Raw genomic sequence first — 27,272 nt, forward strand, 5'->3', positions numbered from 1 at the left:
AACTGTGTTCCTCTCCGCAGATGCTGCCAGACTTGCTGAGTTTTTCCAGGTATTTTTGTTTTTGTTTTGGATTTCCAGCATACGCAGTTTTTTGCTTTTATAATATATATGGAAATCCTTGGTATTAACAGAAATCATGCTAGTCCAGTGTCCCGGTTTTAAATGTCCAATTTTCCCTTTAAGCTTCAACTCTTGACAATGCATCTGCAATCAGATTTTCCTTGTCCCGCTACATGTATAATCTGTAGATTAAATGGTTGCAGTAATGAACTCCGTCTAAATAGCCTTGCACTTCTGTCTCGATATTTATCCAGAAACTTTAAAGGATTGTGATTTGTATAAACAATTTTTTCTGACTAATTGTTTGCAACGTAAATTTCAAAATGCTGTAATGCTAACACCAACACCAGAGTCTTCTTTTCTATCATTGAATATCTTCTCTATTGTACATTCAACTTCTGTGAAAAATACCCTATCGGTTTTTCAATTCCAGTGTCATCGTCTTGTAACAGTACGACACCAATGCCTATATAACTTGCATCAACGGCCAACTTAAATTGCTTAGCGCAATTGGGTATAGCCAACACTGGTGTTGTGGTTAATACTGTTTTCAAACTGCCTTCTGACACTCCTGTATCCATTGAAACTTCATGTTCTTTTTTAATAGTTCAGTCAGTGGAGCAACCACTCTGCTAAAATTTGGTACAAATGTCCAATAAAACCCATTCCTACCCAGAAATCTCAAAACTTCTTGTTTTGTTGTAGACACAGGGAAATCCATGATAGCCTTGACTTTCACATCTCTCGCAGCCACCTTACCATGTCCAATGGTATGGTCTGGACATGTAACTTGCTCTTTTTTGCAAATTCACTTCAAGCCAAGTTCACCATCAAATTAGCTTCTTGTAATCGAGTAAATAATTCTTCCAGATGTTGTAAATGCACCTCCCACATCTGACTGATGTCAGGAAGATATAATAATGTCCATATTGTTATTGGAATTTATTGTAAAATAGAATCTGTGTTTGTGTGTGTGAGAGAGAAAGAGAGAGAGAGACTTAATTGTATTAGAGGCAGATAGTCTGGTTTGATGTAAGAAGAGAAATTAGGTTCGAAATGTTAATTAGGTAAACATGGGGAAGCTTTTGAATGTAAAAGTGTAAAGGGGGCAATTTGCATTTTTTAATAAACCAGACTAGATTGTTTTCAGAGGAGAGAAATGTGTCACCTAGCCAGGTGAAGTTAAGAAACAGTGTGTTTATTTTTCCCAAAGATTACTGGTAAAACTTAGTGCTATGAAAGATTTTTATTATCAGAAAGATAAAGTCCAAAGACAGAGTGAAACAGTTGGAATTTGCATTCGAATGGGAAAATATGTATAAAGGAATGATGGCTGTGTGTAAGGGCAGGCATTTTTAAGATCTAACAAGTGTGAAATGCCTTCAGTCTGTTTGTACCAAACTGCTGCCTCCAGGGACTGAAGTTAAGAGAATTCACTTTGCACTTGACTGTTCAGGGTATCGTTTACTTTGCCTGGGTCTTTTAAAATCTATGCATTTTACTGTTGCCTTAATGAAAGTGTAATTAGGAATCAGATGAACTAGGGGATTTAAAAATTATTGTAGCTGTAATTTGTGGATGTATGTATGTGCTTATAATCTGTTCTTTTATTAATAAATGTTTAATTTAGTTTTATAAAAATGTCTTAAGACTCAGTGGTCTTATTTATTACTGAATTCAAAGCCCACATCTCAAAAACATACAAATTGAAAATTAGCTGTGACAGTTGTTTCAAGTTTCCCTCTGGGGTTTGAACAGCTCAGCATTTACCATCTGCTGTGTCATAACACTGAAAACTATCAAGTCATCAATATACACAGCACAATTGCTCAGACCTGCAATTACTTTGTCAGTCTTTGAAATGTTGCAGGCGCATTTTTCATACCAAATGGTATGACCTTAAACTGATATAGTCCATCTGGCATCATAAAAGCCGATATCTCCTTTGCTCTCTCCGATAACGGTACTTCCCAATATCCTCTTAGCAAGTCAATACTTGTGAGAAATTTTGATTGTCCCACTTTCTCAATACAACCTTCCAACCGTGATATAGGATATGAATCCGCTTTTGTCACTGCATTCACCTTTTGGTAATCCACATACAGTCTTTGTGTTCCATCCGGTTTCGGTACCAGCACAATAGGCGAACTCCGGTTACTGCAACTAGACTCAATGATATAATTTTGAAGCATGAATTCGATTTCTTCCTGTACTTGTGATAACTTTGTCAGATTTAATCTATCAGGATGTTGCCTTAGTGAAGCTGAAACCTCCCTAACTTATTCCCACAAATAGCTTTGTGTGACTGCAATAGCTTCTCCAAATCATTTTGACACTTGTCTGGAAGGTAATTCAATAGTACATTTAAAGATTCAAGTTCCCCCCTCATTTTCCAATTTGATGAGAGGAAAATCAATTTCAGAATCCTGCATTTCTGCCTCTTTCTCAATTTATACCACCACTGATACCTCCTTTTGGTCTTCTTCTCTGTCAAAGTACTTTTTAAACATATTTACATGGCACACCCTCTGCTTCTTTCTTCTATCTGGTGTATTCACTAAATAATTTACTTCACACAATTTCTGTTCAATCCTGTAAGGCCCACTAAACCTCGCTTTTGACGAGTCACCCAGTACTGGTAACAGAATTAGCACTTTGTCCCCAGCAACAAAACTACGAGCTGTAGCAGTCCTGCCTGCCTTCGCTTTCATCATTTGCTGTGATATCTCTAAATGTTCCCTAGCTAACTCACATGCTCTGTTCAATCCCTCTCTGAAATTTGATACATAGTCCAGCAGAGTAGTTTCTGAATTTTAACCCACCAATTTCCCATGAATCAATTTCAGTGGTCTCCTTACGTCATGACCATAAACTAGTTCAAAAGGACTAAAACCAGTCGTTGCATTAGGAGCATCCCTAATAGCAAATAACAATAATGGAATTCCTGTTTCCCAATCCTGTGGATAATCCTGACTATATGCCCTCAGCATAGTTTTTAGAGTTTGATGCCATCTTTCCAAAGCCTCTTTTGGCTCAGGATGCTAAGCTGTTGACTTAAACTGTTTCATTCCCAACCTGTTCTTTACTTCCTTAAACAGTTGTGACATGAGATTTGAACCCTGATTGTATTTCCTTAGGTAAATCATATCTCGTAAAAAATTTAGTCAATTCTTCCACAATTTTTTTGTTGTAATATTTCTCAAATGTATTGCTTCAGGAAACCTGTTAGACACATCCATTATTGTCAATAAGTACTGATTTACCACTTTTAGTCTTAGGGAGGGGTCCTACACAATCAATCATGACCCTCGCAAAATGTTCTTCAAATGCTGGAATTGGAATTAAAGGTGCCAGCTTAATCACTGTTTTTGGTTTCCCTATCACCTGACATGTGAGACATGTTCTACAGAATTTGACTACCTATGCAATACAGGACAAAAAAATGTTTTTGAATCTTCGCCTGTGAATCTTTCTAATTCCTAAATGCCCCCCCATTGGAATTTCAAGAGCTATCCTCAGAATCTCATCTCTATATCCAAATGGTATTACAATTTGATATACCTCGCTCCAGCTTTCATTTGCTGAAGCATGATAAGTCCTCCATTTTGTCATTAAAACATTACTCTTAAGGTAATCACATTCTGGAATACATTTTGCCTCTGTTTATGAGTAAGCTGTCTGATAGAACTGTCTTATCTGTGAATCCTTTTTCTGTAACTCCAATAACTGCCTTGAGGTAAACACTTCATTGTCTTCCAGTCTTTCTTCCTGAACAACCTTATTAAACACAGTGTCAGCTAATTGGATTTCCACATCTTCTCTCTGCCTTTGAACTTCCTGTTCTTCTTGTTTCAAAATATGAGCTTGTGATCCTTGAAACAATCCAGGATACTCTCTCTGCAACACTTGTGTTGAAAACACTTTAACAGGCTGCTCAACTCTCATTGGCATCACTCAGATCTGTGATCCAGCTATATCATTACCCAAAATAAATTGAACCCCTGCAATGGGCAATTTTTCCACTACTCCAACAATCACCTCACCTGTTTTCCACTTACTCCTTAAATTTACCTTCCACAATGGAATAGGTTTAGCATCTCCATGAACCACACCTGCTCCTGCATTACTCCCTCTGAACAACAAACGTCACTATCCCACAATATTTAGGATTGATTAGCCCCCGTGTCTCTTAAATTTTTAACATCTTTACCTACTCCACTCTGTACACATGGAAAGACTTTGCATTCATACACAAAGTATTTAAACATTTCTGCAACGTGCTCCTCAGAATTCTTTTAGGTAATTTGTGAAAATATTCCTACTTCTTTACCTAACCCTCATTGTTCCTGTTTAACTGTACATAAACCACTGTTTTTTCCTGTACCTGAACCTCAGAACCCACAGTACTTTTATTTCCAGAACTTTTCTGCATCCCAATAATTCCACAGATTTTCCCTGCAATTTCCAAAACACTGACTTTGTGTCCAACTTTATTACAATGAAAACACTCAATTTTCGAATGTCACTTCTACCCTCTGCGCCTTCCTTTTTATTTTGTGATAAAGCTTCCTGGGAATTTCCACATACTCCTCTTTCCTGACTACCCACCTTCCTTTCACCTTCCCACTTTCTATCCTCCTCTGATTTAAAAGGGTGATGAAGAAAAGATTTAGCTCTATGAAGTAACTCATAATCATCAGCTATCTCTGCTGTTTGTCTTGCCATTTCAACCCTCTGTACCTCCACATGAGTTCTCACTGCCGAAGGGATTGAATCTTTAAAATCTTACAAAAGAACTACTTCTCTAAGAGCTGCATATGTTGTCTCTATCTTTAATGCCCATATCCACTGGTCAACATTACTTTGTTTTACTCTTTCAAACTCAATATAAGTTTTCCCACGCTGTCTTCTCATATTCCTAAATTTCTGCCCGTATGCATCAGGAACCAACACATATGCACTCAAAATACCCTTTTTTAATAACCACATCATAGCTCATCGACACTTCTTCTGACAGTGAAGCATAAACCTCATATGCTTTACCCATCAACCTGGATTGTAACAACAATGTCCAGTTTTCCTGTGGGCCATTTCATCTGCTTAGCTATCTTCTCAAATGAAATAAGGAATGCTTTTCTAAATTTACTATTTCTAATTCCCTTTCTTGTTTTCTTTCTCTCTCCTGCTTTTCTGTCTGTTCCTTTTGAAATGCCCTCTCTTTTTCCTTCTCTGCCCTTTCCTTTTCTGCTGCCTCTAGCTCAAGATTTTTTCATTTCTTTTGCTTGTTCATGTTCAAGCTTCTTCCCTTGTAACTGAAGTCTCCCTACCTCCAGCTGTGACTCACTAGTGTGAGGTATCACTTCCAACTTTAAATGCTGTGCTACACCTTAAATTATGTCTGCTTTCTTTGCCCCTGCAGGTAACTTCTCCACCAAATCCATTAACTTAACTTTAGTTACCTTTTTTAAACTAGCCAAATTTAGAACTTCAACCCCCAGCCAAGTCTTAGCAACTGCCAAAGCCATATTGCAGTCTCACCACTTCAAGAAAAAACCCTCACACCAACTTTTGAATTCAAAGTGCTTCTCGTACTCGTAACCTTGAGATTCACCAACTCCAATCCAATCAAGGAATTTCAAATACATCCTGCAAAGAGCCTCCAACTTTGTTATGGCACAGCTGATGGTAAATGCTGAACCGTTCAAATCCCAAAGGGAAACTGGGAACAACTGGTACAACAGTTTTGCAACTTGTATAAATTTCGATATGCCTGCCTTGAATTCAGTGATAATAAGACCACTGAGTCTTATAGGTTTTTTACAACACTAAATTAAACCTTTAATTAATAGAAGAAGTGATTTTACATGCACACATAGATGCATTTGACGTAGTCTGCTTGGACCGCAGCAAGGCTTTTGATAAGGCCCCACATGGGAGACTGATAACGAAGGTAAGAGCCCATGGGATCCAAGGCAATTTGGAAAATTGGACGCAGAATTGGCTGAGTGGCAGGAAGCAGAGGGTGATGGTCGAGGGGTGTTTTTGTGACTGGATGCCTGTGTCCAGTGGGGTTCCACAAGGATCGGTGTTGGGTCCCTTGCTGTCTGTGTTATACATAAACGATTTAGGCTTCAATGTAGGAGGGTTGATCAGTAAGTTCGCGGATGACACGAAAATTGGTGGAGTGGTAAATAGTGAGGAGGATAGCCTTCAATTACAGGAGGATATAGACGGGCTGGTCAGATGGTCTGATCAGTGGCAAATGGAATTTAATCTGGATAAGTGTGAGGTGATGCACTTGGGCAGGACAAACAAGGCATGAGAATACATGATGAATGGTAGGACCCTGGGAAGTACCGAGGATCAGAGGGACATGCGTGTGCATGTCCACCAGTCCCTTAAGGTAGTGGAACAGGTAGATAAGGTGGTTAAGAAGGCATATGGGATACTTGCCTTTATTAGCCAAGGCATAAAGTGTAAGAGCAGGGAGGTTATGCTGGAACTGTATAAAGCGCTGGTTAGGCCACAGCTAGAGTATTGTGTGCAGTTCTGGGATCTGCATAATAGGAAGGATGTGATTGCAGTAGAGAGAGTGCAGAGGAGATTTACCAGGATGTTGCCTGGGCTGGAGAGTTTTAGTTATGAGGAGAGATTGGATAGACTGGGGTTATTTTCCTTGGAGCAGAGAAGATTGAGGGGGGACATGATTGAGGTGTATAATATTATGAGGGGCATAGATAGGGTAGGCAGGAAGGAACTTTTCCCCTTGGTGGAAGGATCAATAACCAGGGGGCAGAGATTTAAGGTAAGGGGCAGGAGGTTTAAATGGGAAGTGAGGAAGAAATTTTTTACCCAGAGGGTGGTGGGAATCTGGAACTCACTGCCTGAAAGAGTGGTAGAGGCAGAAACACTCATAACACTTAAGAAATATATGGATGTGCACTTGCAATGCCGTGGCACACAAGGCTATGGGCCTAGTGCTGGAAAATGGGACTAGAATAGTTAGGTACTTGTTTGACCGGCGCAGACTAGATGGGCCGAAGGACCTTTTTCTGTGCTGTAGACCTCAATGACTTTATGACTATGAGATCTACAAATTACTACTATGATAACTTCTAAATCCCCTAGTTAATCTAACTTCCAGTTACACTTCCGTTATGGTAAGACACATAAACACAATTCAATTCAGAGTCAGTTTTCTTAACTTCAGCTCTTTGTAGATAGCAGTTTGAGATTTAGATGCTGGGGGCTTTTCACACTTGTTTTAGGTCTTAGAACTCCTGCCCTTACATACAACCTTCTCTCCTTTATACATATTCTCCCCTTTGAATGCAAATTCCCATTGTTTCACTATGTCTTTGGACTTTTCCCTCTCTAATAATAAAATCTATCATACTACCAATTTTACCAGTAATCTTCGGGAAAAATAAACACACTGTTTCTTCTCTTGGCTACCTGTAATATTTCGCTCCCTTTTTTGAATTCAAGTTAGTCAGGTCTATTTAAAAGTGCTATTGTTCCATTTACAGCTATGTTTACCTCCTTAACACTTCAAACCTAGCTTATCTTCTGTTACATCTTAGCCTTCAGACCAGCTGCCTTTAATTCAGTTAAGTCACACACACACACACACAGACATAGATACAGACCCCACTATTACTCTACTTTACAATAAATTCCAAAACATTATGAAAATTATTATATCTTTCTGACACTCCCTACGCCCAACAACGAGATTCCTAGAAAGAGAGACCCCTCTGGATTATATGGATAAGTACACATATAATTAAAGCAGTAGATTATGTGTGGACTTAAAAGATTCTCCAGCTCCTCCTTCACCTGTATCCACCTTAAGGATAAATCTTATTAAGTATTATTTCTCCCTAGCCTTCAATTGTCCCAGTCCAAAATTCCTTTTACCTTTACTCTCTCTGACCATTACCTTCTTAATCATCTTAAGGTCAGTTGTAGTTGATGTTGTAAATCCAAACACTCCGGAGACTCAAGTATGGTTTACGATCGTTTCTTGCACAAGTGATGCAGGGATAGTCACATTGGGCAGTCCAAAGTGAACTCTACTGCTGCAAACAAATCATCAGCTTAAACACACTTACAGTCACGTAGCTTTGTGGTTGCACATCACATGATTTTAATTACAACGGGTTCAAACTTCTGATGCTCAAGATACAATTTCAACAATCATCTCTTTATTACATCTGCTTTTTCTCCCCCCAGCCTGTGTACCAAGATCAACAGTCACTGTGGTTCTGATAATGACATCTGGCTCCTTATCTACACCAGTAACAGAGATAGTTAGCCCCTCCAATCACTTTATACCTATCAGTGGTCAACTGATGTCTTTAGTCACAGGCTCTCATTTCATTTTACTACATTCATCACTGTAACCACGTTGTTATGTGACCTTGCTGTTCCCCTTACCCTGGCTGGGCCTGCAGCACACCCCCTTACCCTGGCTGGGCCTGCAGCACACCCCCTTACCCTGGCTGGGCCTGCAGCACACCCCCTTACCCTGGCTGGGCCTGCAGCACACCCCCTTACCCTGGCTGGGCCTGCAGCAAACCCCCTTACCCTGGCTGGGCCTGCAGCACACCCCCTTACCCTGGCTGGGCCTGCAGCACACCCCCTTACCCTGGCTGGGCCGTACATCTGCTGTTTTGCTGAACTGTCCTATTCTTATGCCGGGTTGCTTTTTCCATCTTAGCCCCTACAAGTCAGTTTCTCTATGGAGGATGTGTCAGTGCCTAGATCATTGAAAAATGTTCGCTTACTCTTCAGGCCATGTTAACCATTTCATGTCCTGCTGCTGGTCAAGTTTTTGAGCAAGTCTGCATTATAATCCTGCAAACACTGTCCTACTGTGTAACTCCTGTTAGCAGGCCTATAAACTACTCCCAAGAGTGGCCTCTTACCTTTAGTATTGCTTATCTTCACCCTAACTAATTCTACATCTTGCTCTTTCAAGCCAAGGTCATCTCTAATGCCATCCTTAATTAACAGAGCTACCCCACCACCTTTACCTGGCTTCCTATCATTTCAAAATGTCAAATACCTTTCAATATTTAGGTCCCAGCCTTGGTCACCCGGCAACCATATTTCTGTAATGGTAATCAGGTCATACATATTTATTTCTATCTGTGCTAACAATTCATCCATGTTTTTATGGATGCTGCACACATTCGGATACAGAGCCTTTAACTCTGTCTTTTTACCATGTTTGCACTCTCTGGTCTTATCTACTGGTGCTCTCGAAAGTTCGTAATCTCTGTTTTTTTCCTGCCACACTCTGGTTATCATTATCCAAATCACTACTCTGCTCTGTTACCTCGTTGTTTCCCTTTGATTTATCAAATCCCCTCTTGCATGATTCCCCCCACCCCCCCACCCATTATTTATTTTGAAGCCCTCTCTACCACCCTAGTTTCATGACTCACCAGAAAACTGGTCCCAGCATGGTTCAGTTGAAGACCATCTCAATGGTACAGCTCCCACTTTCCCCAGTACTGGTGCCAGTGTCCCATTTCTCCCACACCAGGCTTTGAGCCACCCATTCATCTCTCTAATCTTATTTACCCTACACCCAATTGCTCTTGGCTCAGGTAATAATCCAGAGATTATTATATATATATTTTTTGTCTTATTCATTCATGAGACGTGATGGTAGGCCAGCATTTATTGACCATCCCTAATTGCCCTCTAATATCATTGATTATTATTATATAATAATTATTCTAATCTTACTATTATATTACTTAAATGGGGACAGATTGCAGAACTCAGTGGTACAGAGGGATCTGGGTGTCCTGGTACATGAACCACAACAAGTTAGCCTGCAGGTACGGCAAGTAATTAGGAAGCCAAATGGGATATTGGTATTTATTGCGAGGGGAATGGAATATAAAAGTAGGGACGTTTTACTGCAGCTGTATAGTGCCTTGGTGAGGCCACATCTGGAATGCTGTGTACAGTTTTGGTCTCCTTATTTGAAAGAAATATGTAATTATGTTAGAAGCAGTACAAAGAAGGTTCACTCGACTTACTCCTGGGTTATGGTGAAAGGCTGAACAGGTTGGGCCTATATCCAATGGAGTTTAGAAGAATGAGAGGTGATCTTATTGAAACGTATAAGATTCTGAGGGGATTTGACAGGGTGGATACCGTGAGGATGTTTCCACTTGTGGGAAAGACTAGAACCAGCTTAAGAATAAGAGGTCAACCGTTTCAGACGCAGATGAGGATTTTCTTTTTCTCTCTGAGGGTGATTAGTATGTGGAATTCTCTTCCCCAGAAAGCAGTGGAGGCTGGGTCATAGGCAGATTTATAGAGATTTTTGATAGACGAGGGGGTAAAGAGTGAGGGGGAGGGCGGGGAACAGGAAAGGGGAGTTCAGACCACAACCAGGTCAGCCATGATCTTATTGAACGGCAGAGCAGGCTTGAGGGGCTGAATGGCCTACTCCTGCTCCTAACTCACATGTTCCCATGATCTGTTGGATGCCTATGAAGCATAGTTGGACTTTGACAGGTTTCGAATGAGGGTGAAAGCATCTTTAGCAGATCTGGATATCACAACAAAGGACAGGATTGGAACAGCACCAATAGGTGAATGAATCCCAGGAATGACCGGGGAACAATTAACAGGTGTTTCAGGTCTGACTCAAAATATCATTATGTGATGAACTGCCCAAAGTGGAAAATCAGGGTCTTCGAAGTGACACATGATACAGAGAATTCTGAGGCTGAAGGTGATGATGATGATCACTCTGAAGGAATTGTACTAGTCACAAGGAGCTTTGGTCCAGTGATGAGTGTGTTAGTCACAGACTCATTCAACTGTGCTGTGTTAGACAGTGGCTGCACCTCGACAGTATGTGGATTAGATTGGTGAACATGTTACCCAGATTCACCTCGTACTGAGGATTGACACAAGGTTAAGGAGTATGAAAGTTCTACTTGTCCTGGTTTGATGATGTCAACGCACTGAAGTCACTAAAAAGAGTGGTGATTCCATGTAAAATAACTGGAGTCAGTCTCTTTATCAGTGTTAACTGTTAGACTTCACCCCGATGACACATTTGTGTAATTAATAAGACTTACATTACCAAATTGTACTGTATGTAAGCTTAACGATGAACAGTCTTCAGTTGCCTGTCTTTTTAAGTTCCAGATACTGTAATGTAGCTTTAAGAAAAAAAAACTGGTGTTAAGGTCAGGAAGGGGTCAGAGCACCAGGTGTCCCAGGACACCCTGTTTAGATACAAGTTATAGTTCACAGTTAGAAGGGACTCCAAGCTGATTGGCTCAATTTGTTGTGGGGAAACAAGGAACACTTTTCCCATTGGCCGAGTCACAAATATTTGTTTAAGAAGTTGTTAGTTTTGTTGAACAGCTGCACCAACATGGGTTAAATGTTACAAAGTTACCTTCAAAAAGGTCCATTTGGTACCTCGAGTCCATGCCGACTCTAGAGCGAACCAGTCAGTCCCATTCCCCCTCTATATCCCCGTATCCCTGCAAGTTTATGGCCTTCAAGTGCCCATCCAATTTTCTTTTGAAATCGTTCGTCATCTCTGATAGCACCACCTCATAGGCAGCGAATTCCAGGTCATTCTCACTCGCTGTGTAAAAAAAACTTCTTCCTCACATCCCCCCTACGTCTCTGACCTAAAACCTTAAATCTGTGTCCACTAATCCTTGTACCAACAGCTGATGGGAACAGCTTTTCTCGGTCCACCTTATCTAAACCTGTTATAATCTTGTACACCTCTATCAAATCTCCCCTCAACCTCCTTTGCTCCAAGGAGAACAACCCCAGCCCTGACATCTACAATAAAGAACAAAGAAACAAGATATGTTCATGCCTGGAATAGAATGGGAATGTTTGATTGTAATGGACAGTGAAGGAATTGGAATAACTCACCTTGGGTGTAGCTGAATGGAATAGATCAATTTGGTATCCATGTAGATTCTAGTGAAATTCAGGGATGTGCTGATGAGATGAATAAGTTGATAAGTTTCACTTGGAAATATTTCTACCATTTGCCTCTGAACCCCTTTTTTATATTAAGAAACCCACATTTAAAATCCAAGACATTACCTGAAATATCAGCATCATACAGGGAGAGATAAGCAAATCTCTTGAGACAGATCCCCGCCCCCCCGTGTGAACTTTTGATAACTTTGCATGAAAGTCAAAACTGTGTGACATGTGAGGGCTCAGACCTCACCCTGTATATTTTTCTTTTGTAAAGTATATAGAGATATGCTCATTGCTATCTGAAAATTTAAAACTGGACTAAGACCCAAAAATGGCTGCCTCTATCTCTGAGCGTTACCCTCGAACAAAAGGAGCTGCCTGGCAGTATCGGAGAAACTGGCACCTCGTTATCCCTGAAGAGAAACTAATGACCTCCCTGTGGGCTGTGCAGACTAAATTCAAAGAGATCAATACAAAGGCCATCTGTATTTCATAACCCAGGCTGGCCAGTAGGAGTCTGCTCGTCCCCTAAGGCAAAGGGCTTTGCAACCCTCCTTTCAATTCCTAATGGTTGAGACATTGAACAATCATGGGGATCCGTACGAGGGATACACGTCCTTTGTCAAAGGCAGTGCAGAAAGATGGGAGTCATGTGACATGGCCTCTGGCTTGTGGAACCCGTAACATTGCCTTGCTGTACTGCACAGTCTCAGTCTGCTTTTTACCATCTAACTAGCAGTGTCACAGACAAGGAGCTCTGGCCCAGGTTGGGCACCTCACTCCATCTACACTGATTCTACTGGAAATTCTGTACCATCGACTATAAGACTGATTCATCTCTAGATGCCTAACTCATCATGTGAAATCAACAGCCCTGGACAAGTGAATTATCCAGCATCAGTTTTAAGCTCACCGACCTCTGTGAAGGAATATCTCATTGGACTTTGATTCTGGGCTCTAGAACCCACATAAAACTGTATTTTTCTTTTTGCTGTGGTCTATGCACTGTAAATATTACTTTTTTCTATTCCTGTTTTCCTGTTTGAAGGCAACGTTGTGACCCTCCTCCTGCATTTTGAGCGTGTGCAAATAAACTAGCCCTTTGAGTTCATCCTATCTTGAGTTTGCTGTGGGGTTATTAAATAGAAATTGGATCACACCAAAAATGAGGGGTTGGGAAATACGCCACCGCTTATACAGGGGGAAACAAATCAAAAACACCTTTCTAGTTACGGACCGGTGGTGAGAGGAAAAATTAGTGCTATTTAAATTAAATCCTCTCCTGCCACACATGCTATTGGGATACCGGTGTGAGTGTGCAGATGTGATTTATTACATGTAAAGCAACTAATACACGGAAGCACATGATGAAATACACAGGAAAACTAGTCCCAAACATGCACAGCCACTTGACACCAAGTGTGGCATGAAATGGTTCATGTGGCCAAGGGAATGAGACATAATTTTAACATTGTCAAAGCATTGACATATAGAGGAACAGAATTTGAAACAATTAGGATATAATCTATCCTTAAATGCCAACCATTGCCTGTCTAGCATCATATCTTTAAATGTAGTTTCCCAATCTACCACAGCCAACTTTCCTTCTGTGAGAAACCCCTTAGACAAATTAAACAAAAGAACCTTCCAACCAGCACAGCCCATCTCCATGGCAACCTGGCATGCTCTGGGGAGTTCCAAAAAGTTTCAAACTAAATATCTTTTACATCCCTAACACCCTTTCATTCTGTAATTCATATAAAATATGAAACTAGATATTCGCAACAAGTCTCAAAGAGCATCAGCCCACTGGAAGCAAAGATGTGAGACCGGTCAGTCCAGCAGAAAGAAACCCTCCGACCCTCCCACTTCACCAAGTGTCAGAATGAACATGGTTCAGTCCTGGATGTGATTAACAGCAGCAATAACAGCAAAATCCAAAAACTGTAATCACTTGTGGACTTTCTGGTGTCTCCGCAGGCTGGATGACTGAGTGAATCCCTTCCCACACTCGGAGCAGATGAACGGCTTCTCCCCATTGTGAACTTGCTGGTGTGTCAGCAAGTTGGATGACTTAGTGAATCCCTTCCCACACTCTGAGCAGGTGAATGGCCTCTCCCCGTTGTGAACTCGCTGGTGTATTTGCAGGGTGAACGATTCACTGAAGCCCTTCCCACACATGGAGCAGGTGAATGGCCTCTCCCCGGTGTGAACGCGCTGGTGTGACAGCAGGTGGGATAACTGAGTGAACCTCTTGCTGCACTCAGAGCAGGTGAACGGCTTCTCCCCGGTGTGAACTCGCTGGTGTGTCTGCAGGCTGCATAACCGACTGAATCCCTTCCCACACGCACAGCAGGTGAACGGCCTCTCCCCAGTGTGAATTCGTTTGTGTGTCACCAGATTCCATGAGTGAGTGAACCCCTTCCCACATTCAGAGCAGGTGAAGGGCCTCTTCCCAGTGTGAACTCGCTGGTGTCTCAGGAGGTGGGATAACTGAGTGAATCCCTTCCCGCACTCAGAGCAGGAGAACGGTCTCTCCCCGGTGTGAACTCGCTTGTGTGTCTGCAGGTGGGTTAAATGAGTGAATCCCTTCCCGCACTCAGAGCAGATGAATGGCCTCTCCCCAGTGTGAACTCGCTGGTGTGTTTGAAAGTTGCATAAATGAGCGAATCCCTTCCCACACTCGGGGCAGGTGAACGGCCTCTCCCCGGTGTGACTGCGTCGATGGATTTCCAGCTCAGATGGGAACCGGAAGCCCTTCCCACAGTCCTCACATTTCCACGGTTTCTCCATGGTGCGGGTGTCCTTGTGTCTCTCCAGGTTCGAAGATCAGTTGAAGCTTTGTCCACACACCAGAATGGTCTCTCTCCTCACTGTGAATGGTGTGATGTTTTTTCAGGCTGTGTAACTGGTTAAAGCTCTTTCCACAGTCAGTGCACTGGAAACACTCTCACGCGGGTGTGTGTGTCTCAGTGCTTTTCCAGTCACGCTGATGTTTAAAACCTTTTGAAGCAGACAGAGCAGACAAACATTTCTCCTTCTATATTCAAAGGCCGATGATATTCAAGTCCTGATGGAATGAGTGACTCTGTCAGGTCTTGATGTGATGTTTGGTTTGAGTTTCCCGTCTGCAAATCCTCAACTTCTTAATATTCTGTAAAAGGAATTTACAAAAGTCATCACTGTCAGTTCAGGATAGAAATTCAGAACAGACAATTCTAGTTTCTATGGAATATTCTTAGCTTTTTAAAAATTCATTCATCGGATGTGGGTGTCACTGGCCAGACCAGCATTTATTGCCCATTCCTAATTGCCCTTGAGAAGGTGGAGGTGAACCGTCTTCTTGAACCGCTGCAGTGCATGTGGTGTAGGTACACCCACTGTGCTGTTAGGGAGGGAGTTCCAGGATTTTGACCCAGTGACAGTGAAGGCACGGCTGATATATTTCCAAGCCACGACAGTGAGTGACTTGGAGGGGAACTTGCAAGTGCTGTTGGTGTTCCCATGTATCCGCCACCCTTGTCCTTCTAGGTGGTAGAGTTCACGGGTTTGAAAGGTGCTGTCAAAGCAGCTTGGTGACTTTCTGCAGTGCATCTTGTAGATGGTAAGCACTGCTGTCACTGTGTGTCAGTGGTGGAGGAAGTGAAAGCTGAACGGTTGTGAATGGGGTGGCAATCAAGTGGGTTGTAGTCGGTGGACAGGCTATGGGGAGTCAGGTGAGTTACACTCCGCAGAATTTCCAGCCTCTGACCTGCTCTTGTAGCCACAAAAGCTGTAAATCTCTGTCCCACAGACTCACGGTCCATTCTCACTCTGCTGTACCTAATATGCACCCTCCCAACAGGCCCATGCACACTGTTTCCTATCCAGGAAACTCAGGGATCTGAAGTTTTCCTGCAGGGTGCTAGGCATATATATGACTGGACTAAAAATGTGTAATACACGGTGTGTATCACTTGATTAGAGATACAGTGGGGGAAGTGAGGAAGAGGTTTATTTGGAAGCAAGCAGTCAGGACCTGGAGCTCGCTGCCTAAGGGGGTGGTGGAAACGCAAATGATCAATAATTTCAAAATGAAATTGAATGGATGGATGAAGGAAATCGATTTGAAGGAAATAAACTTGCAGGGCAACGGGAATATAGAAGGTGAATGGGACTGACTGGATTTCTCTACAGAGAGTCGGCCTGGACTCGAGTTACCGAATGGACTCCTTCTGTGCCGTAATTATTCTGACTGGAAATAAATGTGTCAAGCTGAGGGAGCAAAGGATGTCAACATCTTTAAAAGAGAGAGACCTGGACCAACCTTTCCAGAGTCTGCACCCGCCCTGTGATGGAATACTCTCCACTTGTCTGGGTGAGTGCAGCTCCAATAACACTTAAGAAGCTCGACACCATCCAGGACAAAGCAGCATTTTTGACTAGCACCCCATCCACAAACATTCACTCCCTCCACCACCAAGGCACAGTGGCAGCCAATGTGTACCATCTACAAGATGCATTCTGGGAACTCACCAAAGCTCCTTAGGGAGCACCTTCCAAACCCATGTCCACTACCATCTAGAAGGACAAGGGCAGCAGATAAATGGGAACATCACCACCTGGAACTTCCTCTCCAAGCCACTCACCATCCTGACTTGGAAATATATTGCCGTTCCTTCACTGCGGCTGGATCAAAATCCTGGAACTCCCTCCCCAACAGCACGGTGGGTGTACCTACACCACATGGACTGCAGTGGTTCAAGAAAGCAGCTCACCATCACCTTCTCAAGGGCAATTAGGGATGGGCAATAAATGCTGCCCTAGCCAGTGATGCCACATCCATGAATAATTTTTCAAAACGTAGCTGCAGTACTATATTACAGGACTAGAAATCATAACAAATGTACTTAATCAGAGAACCATAAATAAGATCAGTATATCACAACATTAGAGATATCTGCCCAATATTAATTTACTGCCTCTTAAATGGACTTTCTGTGCCGCAATGACTGGAAATATGGAATACGATCTAAAAAATGAGAAATAATAAATTCATTTTTTCAGAGAATCACAAATATTGAGTATGTGTAAATAACACTACACATGCTCTATCTAAACCCAAGACATGTTTTTGTTTCAGATTTCCAGCAGTATTTTGCTTATGTCCTACCTTACTCTACTGTCCCCTTAAATGTCAGCCATCTCCTGGGGAAACCACCCCTTGAATTGTGAACTTTAGGAAAGACACCATCCTTTTAGCCAGACAAATAAATGTGTCAAGCTGAGGGAGCAAAGGATGTCAATGTCTTTAAGAGAGAGAGAGACCTGGGCCAACCTTTCCAGAGTCTGCACCCTCCCTGGATTCACTTCCTTTCCCTTCAGTTCCTGCAAGTCAGCATTTAGCCCCCAGAATGAGAAAAGAAATGGAAAGGGGGAAACATTGATTTCCTCACAGATGTTGCCCAGAGGAGGAAGTTTCAGTCTGAAGCTCATTGTCCAACTTCCGCATTGTGACGTCCACAATGGAACCAGGCCTGAATCAGCCAATAGGAATCATTCTGCTCCGCGGTGACGTCCTCAGGTTGCAGTTTGCAGGCCAGGCGCGCGGACACGGGAGCCTCGCCCTCACCCATTGTTCCCCCTCCCCCTCCCCCTCCTTGAGCCAAGGTTTCCAGGCAACCAGCTGACGTCACCGGCCAGAGAGTGAAGCCGCTCGGAGAACTCGCGAGAGGGGAAGTTGCGCATGTGCAGGGGAGAGCCCGCCCCCCCTTCCCTTCATGCTGAGGGATTGACCAATGGGAAGAGTTGGAGGACCGGAAGGACTCTGGTCCTCCAGCCAGTCAGAGCGCGGGCTTTGTGTGAATGAAGATTGAGCTTCACACAGACTGAAACTTCATCCTGTGTCCAACATCTGTGAGTAAAACACTTTCTTTTCTCCCCCTTTACATTTCTTTTCTCATTCTGGGGGGTAAGTTGTTGACTTGCAGGAACTGAAGGGAAAGGAAGTGAATCCAGGGAGGGTGCAGACTCTGGAAAGGTTGGCCTAAGTCTCTCTCTCTCACGAGCAGGAGTAGGCCATTTGCCCCTCAAGCCTCCTCCGCCATTCGATAAGATCACGGTTGATCTGTTTGTGTTTCGAGCTCCACATTCCCATCTCACCCACGATAGCCTTTGATTCCTCCGGCCTCACAAGAATCTATCCACCCCCTTAAAAATATTAAGTGGCTCCGCCTCCACCGCCTTCTGAGGCAGAAAGTTCCAAAGTCGCACAACCCTCTGAGAGAAAAAATTCTCCTCACCTCTGCCCTGAAAGGACGACCCCCTAATTTTAAAACATCCTTTCCACGTCTACGTTCAGGATCTTATACAGTGCAATCAGGTTCCTCAGTCTTCTAAACCTCCCGTCTGTCCAATCTTTCCTCATAAGACAACCCTCTTATTCAACGTAGTAAACACCCTCTGAACTGACATCCAACGCATTTATATCCTTAAAGACATTGACATCCTTTGCTCCCTCAGCTTGACACATTTATTTGTCTGGCTAAAAGGATGGTCCCTTTCCTAATGTTCACAATTAAAGGGCTGATTTCCCCAGGAGATGGCTGACATTTAAGGGGACAGTTAATTAATATAGGACAGGGACATGTCCAGTGTTATATGGTACATATTAGATATATTATTTATGGTTCAATAATAAAATACATTTTTATTTTTTCTAGTCTTCTAATATAGGACTGTAGCTGCTTTACATATCATCGAGTCATTAACATATAGTCATCGAGTCATTATGGCACAGAAGGAGTCCATTCAGCAACTCGATTCCATGCCGACTCTCTGTACAGTAATCGAGTCAGTCCCATTCCCCCACTATATCACTGTTCCCCTCCAAGTTTATTTCCTTCAAGTGCCCATCAAATTTTATTATGAAATCATTGATCATCTCCAGTCCCACCTTCCTCAGATACATTGAGTTCCAGGCCATATATAAGAAATAGGAGCAGGAGTAGGCACATTCGGCCCCTCAAGCCCACCATTCAATAAGACCATGGCTGATCTGCCCCATGCCTCCACTCCTCTTTCGTGCTAGCTCCTCATAGCCCTCAACTCCCTGATATTTCAAAAATATATCTACCTCCTCTTTAAATACTTTCAGTGATCTCACCTCCATAGTTCTCTGGGGTAGAGAATTCCAGACATTCACTGCCCTCTGAAGAAGAAATTCCTTCACATTTTCATTTTAAATGAGTGTCCTCACATTCTGTAAGTATGTCCCCTAGTTCGAGATTCCCCCACTAGTGGAAACATCATCTTAACATCTACCTTGTCAACCCCCCCCAGAATCTTGTAAGTTTCAATAAGATCACCCCTCATTCTTCTAAACTGTAATGAATAAAGGCCTAACCTGTTTAACCGTTCTTGAAAAGTCAACCTCTTCATCTCAGGAATCAGCCTAGTGAATCCCTTTCGAACTGCCTCCAATGCCAGGATATCCTTTCCTAAATACAGGGATCAAAACTACACAGTACCCCAGGTGCGGCATCACCAACACCCTATACAGTTGTAACAAGACTTCCCTAGCATGATCACTCACTCCTAAATACAGCTCTTCCTTTATACCTCTAATCATGGAATACATATTACATTATATTACACACATTTGTACTCCAGTAATATGTACATATATATATATCTCGCAGCTCTGTGTGCTGGACCGGCAGTGCTGAACATGGAATTGTTGATCAGCATGAATCGACACCTTCAGGAGAATTGGGAGGGTACAGGATATTAGGTACAGGAGATTGAGAAAGGAGAGAGTGTGTGTGGGATAGAGATTTACAGCTATTTTTTATATTCATTCATGGGATGTGGGCATCACCTGGCTAGGCCAGCATTCATTGCCCATGCCTAATTTCCCTTGTTCAGAGGGCATTTAAGAGTCAACCACAGTGCTGTGGGTCAGGAGTCACATGTAGGCCAGACCAGGTAAGGACAGCATATTTCCCTCCCTAAAGGACAGAATAAACCAGATGGGTTTTTATGACAATCGGCAATGGTTTCATGGTCATCATCATTCCAGATTTTTATTGGATTCAAATTTCACCATCTGCCATGGTAGAATTCGAACCCAGGTCTGCAGAACATTACCCTGGGTCTCTGACTGACGAGTCCAGTGACAGTACCACAACACCATTGCCTCCCCACAAATGAGAGAAGAAAGAACCTTCTATAGAAACTAGAATTGTCTATTCTGAATTTCAATCCTGTACTGATAGTGATGACTGTTGTAAATTCCTTTTTCAGGATATTAGTGGCGGACAGAAATCTCAAACCAAACATCACGTCAACATCTGACAGAGTCACATGATTCACTGGGACCTGAATATCATTGACCTTTGAATGTGGAAGAAGAAATGTTTGTCTGTGGGGAAAGATTTTAAACATCAGTGTGACTGGAAAAACACCGACACACACACACCCGAGTGAGAGTGTTCCAGCGCACTGACTGTGGAAAGGCCTTTAGCCAGTTGCACAGCCTGAAAAAACATCACACTGTTCACAGCGGGGAGACCCCGTACAAGTGTCCTGTGTGTAGACGAGGCTTCAACTGATCAACAAACCTGGAGGGACAGAAGGACACCAACACCATGGAGAAACCATGGAAATGTGGGGACTGTGGGAAGGGATTCCGGATCCCGTCTGCGCTAGAAATTCATCGGCGCATTCACACTGGGGAGAGGCCATTCTCCTGCTCAGAGTGTGGGAGGGGATTCACTCAGTCATTGCACCTCGTGGCACACCAGGTCGCTCACACCAGGGAGAGGCTGTTCACCTGCTCTGTGTGTGGGAAGGGATTCACACAGTCATCCCACCTAGTGGCCCACCAGATAGCTCACACCAAGGAGAGGTCGTTCATCTGCTCTGCTTGTGGGAAGGGATTCACTCAGTCATCCCACCTAGTGGCACACCAGGTAGTTCACACCAGGGAGAGGCCGTTCACCTGCTCAGAGTGTGGGAAGGGATTTACTCAGTCGTCCCACCTAGTGGCACACCAGGTAGTTCACACCGAAGAGAGGCCCTTCACCTGCTCTGAGTGTGGGAAGGGATTCAGTCAGTCTTCGCATCTAGTGGCACACCAGGTAGTTCACACCGAGGAGAGACCGTTCACCTGCTCTGAGTGTGGGAAGGGATTCACTCAGTCATCCCACCTAGTGGCACACCAGGTCGTTCACACCAGGGAAAGGCCGTTCACCTGCTCTGAGTGTGGGAAGGGATTCGCTCAGTCATCCCACCTGCTGAGACACCAGGTAGTTCACACCAGGGAGAGGTCGTTCACCTGCTCTGAGTGTGGGAAGGGATTCACTCAGTCCTCACATCTCGTGGCTCACCAGCTAGTTCACGCCAGGGAGAGGCCATTCACCTGCTCTGTGTGTGGGAAGGGATTCACTCAGTCATCCCACCTAGTGGCACACCAGGTAGTTCACATCAGAGAGAGGCCATTCACCTGTTCCGAGTGTGGAAAGGGATTCACTCAGTCATCCCACCTAGTGTCACACCAGGTAGTTCACACCAGGGAGAGGCCGTTCACCTGCTCTGAGTGTGGGAGGGGATTCACTCAGTCTGCGCACCTAGTTGCACACCAGGTAGTTCACACTGGGGAGAGGCCGTTCACCTGCTCTGCGTGTGGCAAGGGATTTGCTCAGTCATCCCACCTCGTAGCACACCAGGTAGTTCACACCGGGGAGAAGCCGTTCACCTGCTCTGAGTGTGGGAAGGGATTCACTCAATCATCCCACCTAGTGGCACACCAGGTGGTTCACACCAGGGAGAGGCCATTCTCCTGCTCCGAGTGTGGCAAGGGATTCACTCAGTCATCCCACCTGGTGGCGCACCAGGTGGTTCACACCAGGGAGAGGCCGTTCACCTGTTCTGTGTGTGGGAAGGGATTCACTCAGTCATCCCACCTGGTGGCACATCAGGTAGTTCACACCAGGGAGAGGCCGTTGTCCAGCTCTGAGTTTGGGAAGGGATTCACTCAGCCATCCATCCTGCTGACACATCAACGAATTCACACTGGGAAAGAACATTCACCCGCCCTCAGTGTGGGAAGGATTCACTCGGTCATCCCATCTGCAGACACACCAGCGAGTTCACACTGGAGCGAGGCCGTTCATTTGCTCCATGTGTGGGAAGGGATTCGCTCTTTCATTCTACCTGCTGACACATCAACAAGTTCACACCAGGGAGAGGCCGTTCACCTGCTCTGAGTGTGGGAAGCAATTCACTCGGTTAACCAACCTGTTGCGACACCAGCTAGTTCACACCAATTAGAGACCTTTCTGATGCTCTGACGATGGGTGTTAATTTTGTTAATGGAGGTTAACATACTGTTCGAGCGCATTGATTGGATGGTTACATAAACACATATAAAGAAATACTGACACATAGTAGGGCATAGTTAGGAGGCATATACCTGTAATGTTTCACTCTGTGAATAAACCTATACCAAATAAAGATTGGCTCCAGTTTCTTCCTTCACCAAAGGGTGGTCAGGATTATAATATGGTACCAATGAATGCTTGTCTAATGGTGAAAGTTGGAATCTAAAGGAAAATAAAACTTGCAATCCGAGTAGCTTTTGTGAGAAATGGCTGAAAGGTCTGACTCAAAATATCATTATGTGATGAACTGCCCAAAGTGGAAAATCAGGGTCTTCGAAGTTACACATGATACAGAGAATTCTGAGGCTGAAGATGACGATGATCACTCTGAAGGAATTGTACTAGTCACAAGGAGCTTTGGTCCAGTGATGATTGTGTTCATCACAGACTCATTCAACTGTGCTGTGTTAGACAGTGGCTGCACTTCGACAGTATGTGGATCAGATTGGTGAAAACGTTATCCATATTCACCTCATGGTGAGGATTGACACAGGGTTAAGGAGTATGAAAGTTGTCCTTGTCTTGACTTGGTGATGTGAACACACTGAAGTCACTAAAAAGAGTGGGGATTTCATGCAAAATAGTGAAGTCAGCCACTTTATCAGGACTGGTGTAGTCTCTAGTGAGATACCCTTCCTGTTGAGTAAACCTTCCATGAAAAATGCACAAATGCAACTGGACATGGAGCGAGATCAGGCAATTGTTTTTGGAAAGTCTGAGTCATCTGCAGATCCACTATCAGGACATTATCGCAATCTTAACAATACTTGATGTTTCTCATCAGAGTGTTTGAGAAGGATTAAAGTCATCAAGTGATAAGAATCAGAGGGAAAGAACGGAAATGTTCTTAAAGCTACACTGACAATTTACTCACACTTCCTGCCAAAGGGGAGGCAATGGTGTAGTGGTATTGTCGCTGGACTAGTAATCTGGGTAATTTGGAGACATGGCACTCTCAGGACCCAGGTTCGAATCCCGCCACGGCAGATGATGGAAAATTGAATTAAAACTCTAATGCTGACCATGAAACCATTGTCGATTGTCATTAAAAAAACCACCTAGTTCACTATTGCCCTTTAGGGAAGGAAATCTGCTATCTTTACTTGGCCTGGAAAGACCCACAGCAATGTGGTTGACTCTGAAATGGCCATCAAGCCACTCAGTTGTATCAAACTGCTACAAAGCCTCAAAAAAGGAATGAAACTGGATGGACCCACCTGGCATCGACCCAAGCACCGGAAGTGACAACGGCAAACCCAGCCCTGTCCTTACTAACATCTAATGCCATGAGAGCTGTCTCACAGACGAATCAAGCAAAAGCCTGACGTAGCCATCCTCATGGAATCATATCTGACAGATAACGTCCCAGACTCCACCATCACCATCCCTGGGTGTGTCCTGTCCCAACGGCAGGACAGATCCACCAGAGGTGGCAGCACAGTGGGATACAGTCAGGAGGGAGTTGCTCTGGGACTCCTCAGCATCGACTCTGGACCCCATGAAGTCTCGTGGTATCAGGTCAAACATGGGCAAGGAAACCTCCTGCTGATTACCACACACTGCCACCGCCCCCCCCACCCCCCTCCTCAGCTGATGAAAAAGTGCTCCTCCATGTTGAACATCACTTGGAGGAAGCACCATGTACTCTGGGTGGGGGACTTCAATGTCCACCAACAAGAGTGGCTTGGTAACACCACTACTGGCCGAGTCCAAAAGGACATAGCTGCTAGACTGGGTCTGCGGCAGGTGGTGAGGGAACCAACAAGAGGGAAAAATATACTTGACTTCATCCTCACCAACCTGCCTGCCGCAGGTGCATCTGTCCATGAATGTGTCAGTAGGAGTGACCACCGCACAGTCGTTGTGGAGATGAAGTGCTGCCTTCACATTGAGGATACCCTCCATCCTGTTGTGTGGCACTACCACCATGCTAAATGGGATAGATGTCGAACAGATCTAGCAAGTCAAGACTGGGCATCCATGAGGTGCTGTGGGCCATCAGCAGCAGCGGAACTGTGCTTGAACACAATCTGTAACCTCATGGCCCGGCATATCCCCCACTCTACCATTACCATCAAGCCAGGGGATCAACCCTGGTTCAATGAAGAGTGCAGGAGGGTATGCCAGGAGCAGCATCAGGCATAACTAAAAATGAGGTGTCAATCTGGTGAAGCTGTAACACAGGACTACTTGCGTGCCAAACAGCATAAGCAGCAAGCGATAGATGGAGCTAAGCGATCCCACAACCAAAGGATTAGATCTAAGCTCTGCAGTCCTACCACATCCAGTCATGAATGGTGGTGGACAATTAAACAACTCACTGGAGGAGGAGGCTCCACAAATATCCCAATTCTCAATGATGGGGAGCCCAGCACATCAGTGCAAAAGATAAGTCTGAAGCATTTGCTACAATCTTCAGCCAGAAGTGCTGAGTGGATGATCTATTTCAGCCTCCTCCAGAGGGCCCCAGCATCACAGCTGCCAGTCTTCAGCCAATTCGATTCACTCCACATGATAACAAGAAACAGCTGAAGGCACTGGATACTGCAAAGGCTATGGACTCTGACAATATTCCAGTAATAGTACTGAAGACTTGTGTTCCAGAACTTGCTGAGCCCCTAGCCAAGCTGTTCCAGTACAGCTACAACACTGGCATCTACACGGCTGTGTGGAAAATTGCCCAGGTATGTCCTGTACACAAAAAGCAGGACAAATCCAACTCTGCCTATTACTGCCCCATCAGTCTACACTCGATTATCAGTATAGTGATGGAAGGGGTCATCAACAGTGCTATCAAGTGGCACTTGCTTAGCAATAACCTGCTCACTGACACCCAGTTTGGGTTCCGCCAGGGCCACTCAGCTCCTGACCTCATTACAGCCTTGGTTCAAACATGGACAAAAGAGCTGAACTCACGAAGTGAGGTGAGAGTGACTGCCGTTGACATCAAGGCTGCAATTGACCGAGTGTGACATCAAGGAGCCCTTGCAAAACTGGATTCAATGGGAATTAGGGGGAAAAATCTCTGTTGGTTGGAGTCATATCTATCACAAAGGAAGATGGTTGTGGTTGTTGGAGGTCAGTCATCTCAGCTCCAAGACATCACTGCAGGAGTTCCTCTGGGTAGTGTCCTCGGCCCAACCATCTTCAGCTGCTTCATCAATGACCTTCCTTCTATCATAAGGTCAGAAGTGAGGATGTTCGCTGATGATTGCAGAATGTTCAGCACCATTCGCAACTCCTCAGATACTCAAGCATTCCATGTCCAAATGCAGCAAGTCCTGGACAATCAATATCCAGGCTAGGGTGGACAAGTGGCAAGTAATATTCGCGCCACACAAGTGCCAGGCAATGACCATCTCCAACAAGAGAGAATCTAACCATCGCCCCTTGACATTCAATGGCATTACCATCACTGAATCCCCCACTATCAACATCCTGGGGGTTACCATTGACCGGAAACTGAACTGGACTAGCCATATAAATACTGTGACTACAAAGGCAGGTCAGAGGCTAGGAATCCTGCAACGAGTAACTCACCTCCCGACTCCCCAAAGCCTGTCCAACATCTACAAGGCACAAGTCAGGAGTGTGATGAAATACTCTCCGCTTGCATGGATGAGTGCAGCTCCCACAACACTGAAGAAGCTCGACACCATCCAGGACAAAGCAGCCCACTTGATTGGCACCACATCCACAAACATTCACTCCCTCCACCACCAAGGCACAGTGGCAACAGTGTTGTACCATCTACAAGATGCACTGCAGCAACTCACCAAGGCTCCTTAAGTAGCACCTTCCAAACCCACGACCATTACTGTCTAGAAGGACAAGGGCAGCAGACACATGGGAGCACCACCACCTGGAAGTTCCCCTCCAAGTCAATCACCATCCTGACTTGGAAATATATCGGCCATTCCTTCGCTGTCGTTGGGATAAAATCCTGGAACTCCCTTCCTAGCAGCACTGTGGGTGCACCTACACCCCATAGACTGCAGCGGTTCAAGAAGGCAGCTCACCGCCACCTTCTCAAGGGGAAACTGATTTAGTCTTTCTCCAATAATACATGGCAAGGACAAAAGGGAGATTACAGATCAAGTCATGGAGAAATGGATAGGGACTGGACCTGGGGCACCAGCTAAGTTTCTGACTGATAATGGAGGGAGAATTTGCTAATGACGAGTTTAGAGACGTGTGTGAAAACATGAACACTATGGTCATGAACACCACAGCTGAAAGTCCTTTCAACAATGGACTCTGTGAAAGGAATCATGCTGTGATCGATGAAATGATGCAGAAAATCTTAGCTGATCAGCCAAACTGCAAGTTGACAACTGCACTGACATGGACGATTCATGGAAAGAATTCACTTCAGATGGTTGGAGGGTATAGTCCCTATTGATCGGACTACAGGAGAAATCCCAAATTAGCCTCTGTGCTGGGCGATAGCCCTCCTGCTTTAGAAGGGACTACAATTAGTTCCATTTGTAGTTATCAATTATCGGATTGTTTCATAAAAAGTGTTCGAACTAAGAAATTATCGGGGATCCAAGAAGAGGGGGGGTCTTACAATGTAATAATGCTTTATACAAAATAAGGAAAATCATATTTTTTCCTCTTGGATTTGTTTTGAAATATTGTTTGTGCATATTGTTACGATCCCAGTTGGGACAGTTAATGTTTAAAGAGAAATTCGAATACCCAGTGATAACTGAAAGAATTACACGACAAGATTCTTTTTTTAAACAAAAACAAACTTTACTGTGTATATAAAACAAAATTGAAAACCAGTACTAC

At 44.0% G+C, this 27,272-nt stretch overlaps 2 protein-coding genes across 5 annotated transcripts in view; one reads left to right on the top strand and one right to left on the bottom strand.

Moving 5' to 3' along the window:
• Positions 1-22,539, top strand: part of LOC144696929 (uncharacterized) — a 164,910-nt gene extending 142,371 nt beyond the window's left edge. Inside the window, exons 1-2 of one of the 3 annotated variants that reach the window (XM_078568651.1) lie at positions 17,805-17,949; positions 20,338-22,539. In XM_078568651.1, the coding sequence (XP_078424777.1) occupies positions 20,682-22,301 (1,620 nt within the window). In that variant the 5' untranslated portion in view covers positions 17,805-17,949; positions 20,338-20,681 and the 3' untranslated portion in view covers positions 22,302-22,539. Of the gene's footprint in view, positions 1-17,804; positions 17,950-20,337 lie in introns of those variants that run through there. The other 2 variants (XM_078568652.1, XM_078568650.1) reach the window with 2 other exon arrangements.
• Positions 1-27,272, bottom strand: part of LOC144697379 (uncharacterized) — a 57,447-nt gene that overhangs the window by 28,467 nt on the left and 1,708 nt on the right. The window contains exon 2 of one of the 2 annotated variants that reach the window (XM_078569354.1): positions 14,084-14,607. In XM_078569354.1, coding sequence (XP_078425480.1) covers positions 14,084-14,607 — 524 coding nt within the window. Of the gene's footprint in view, positions 1-14,008; positions 14,692-27,272 lie in introns of both variants that reach the window. The other variant, XM_078569356.1, reaches the window with a different exon arrangement.

The sequence above is a fragment of the Cetorhinus maximus genome, chromosome 23 (assembly GCF_964194155.1).
Source record: "Cetorhinus maximus chromosome 23, sCetMax3.hap1.1, whole genome shotgun sequence".
Taxonomy (NCBI): domain Eukaryota; kingdom Metazoa; phylum Chordata; class Chondrichthyes; order Lamniformes; family Cetorhinidae; genus Cetorhinus; species Cetorhinus maximus.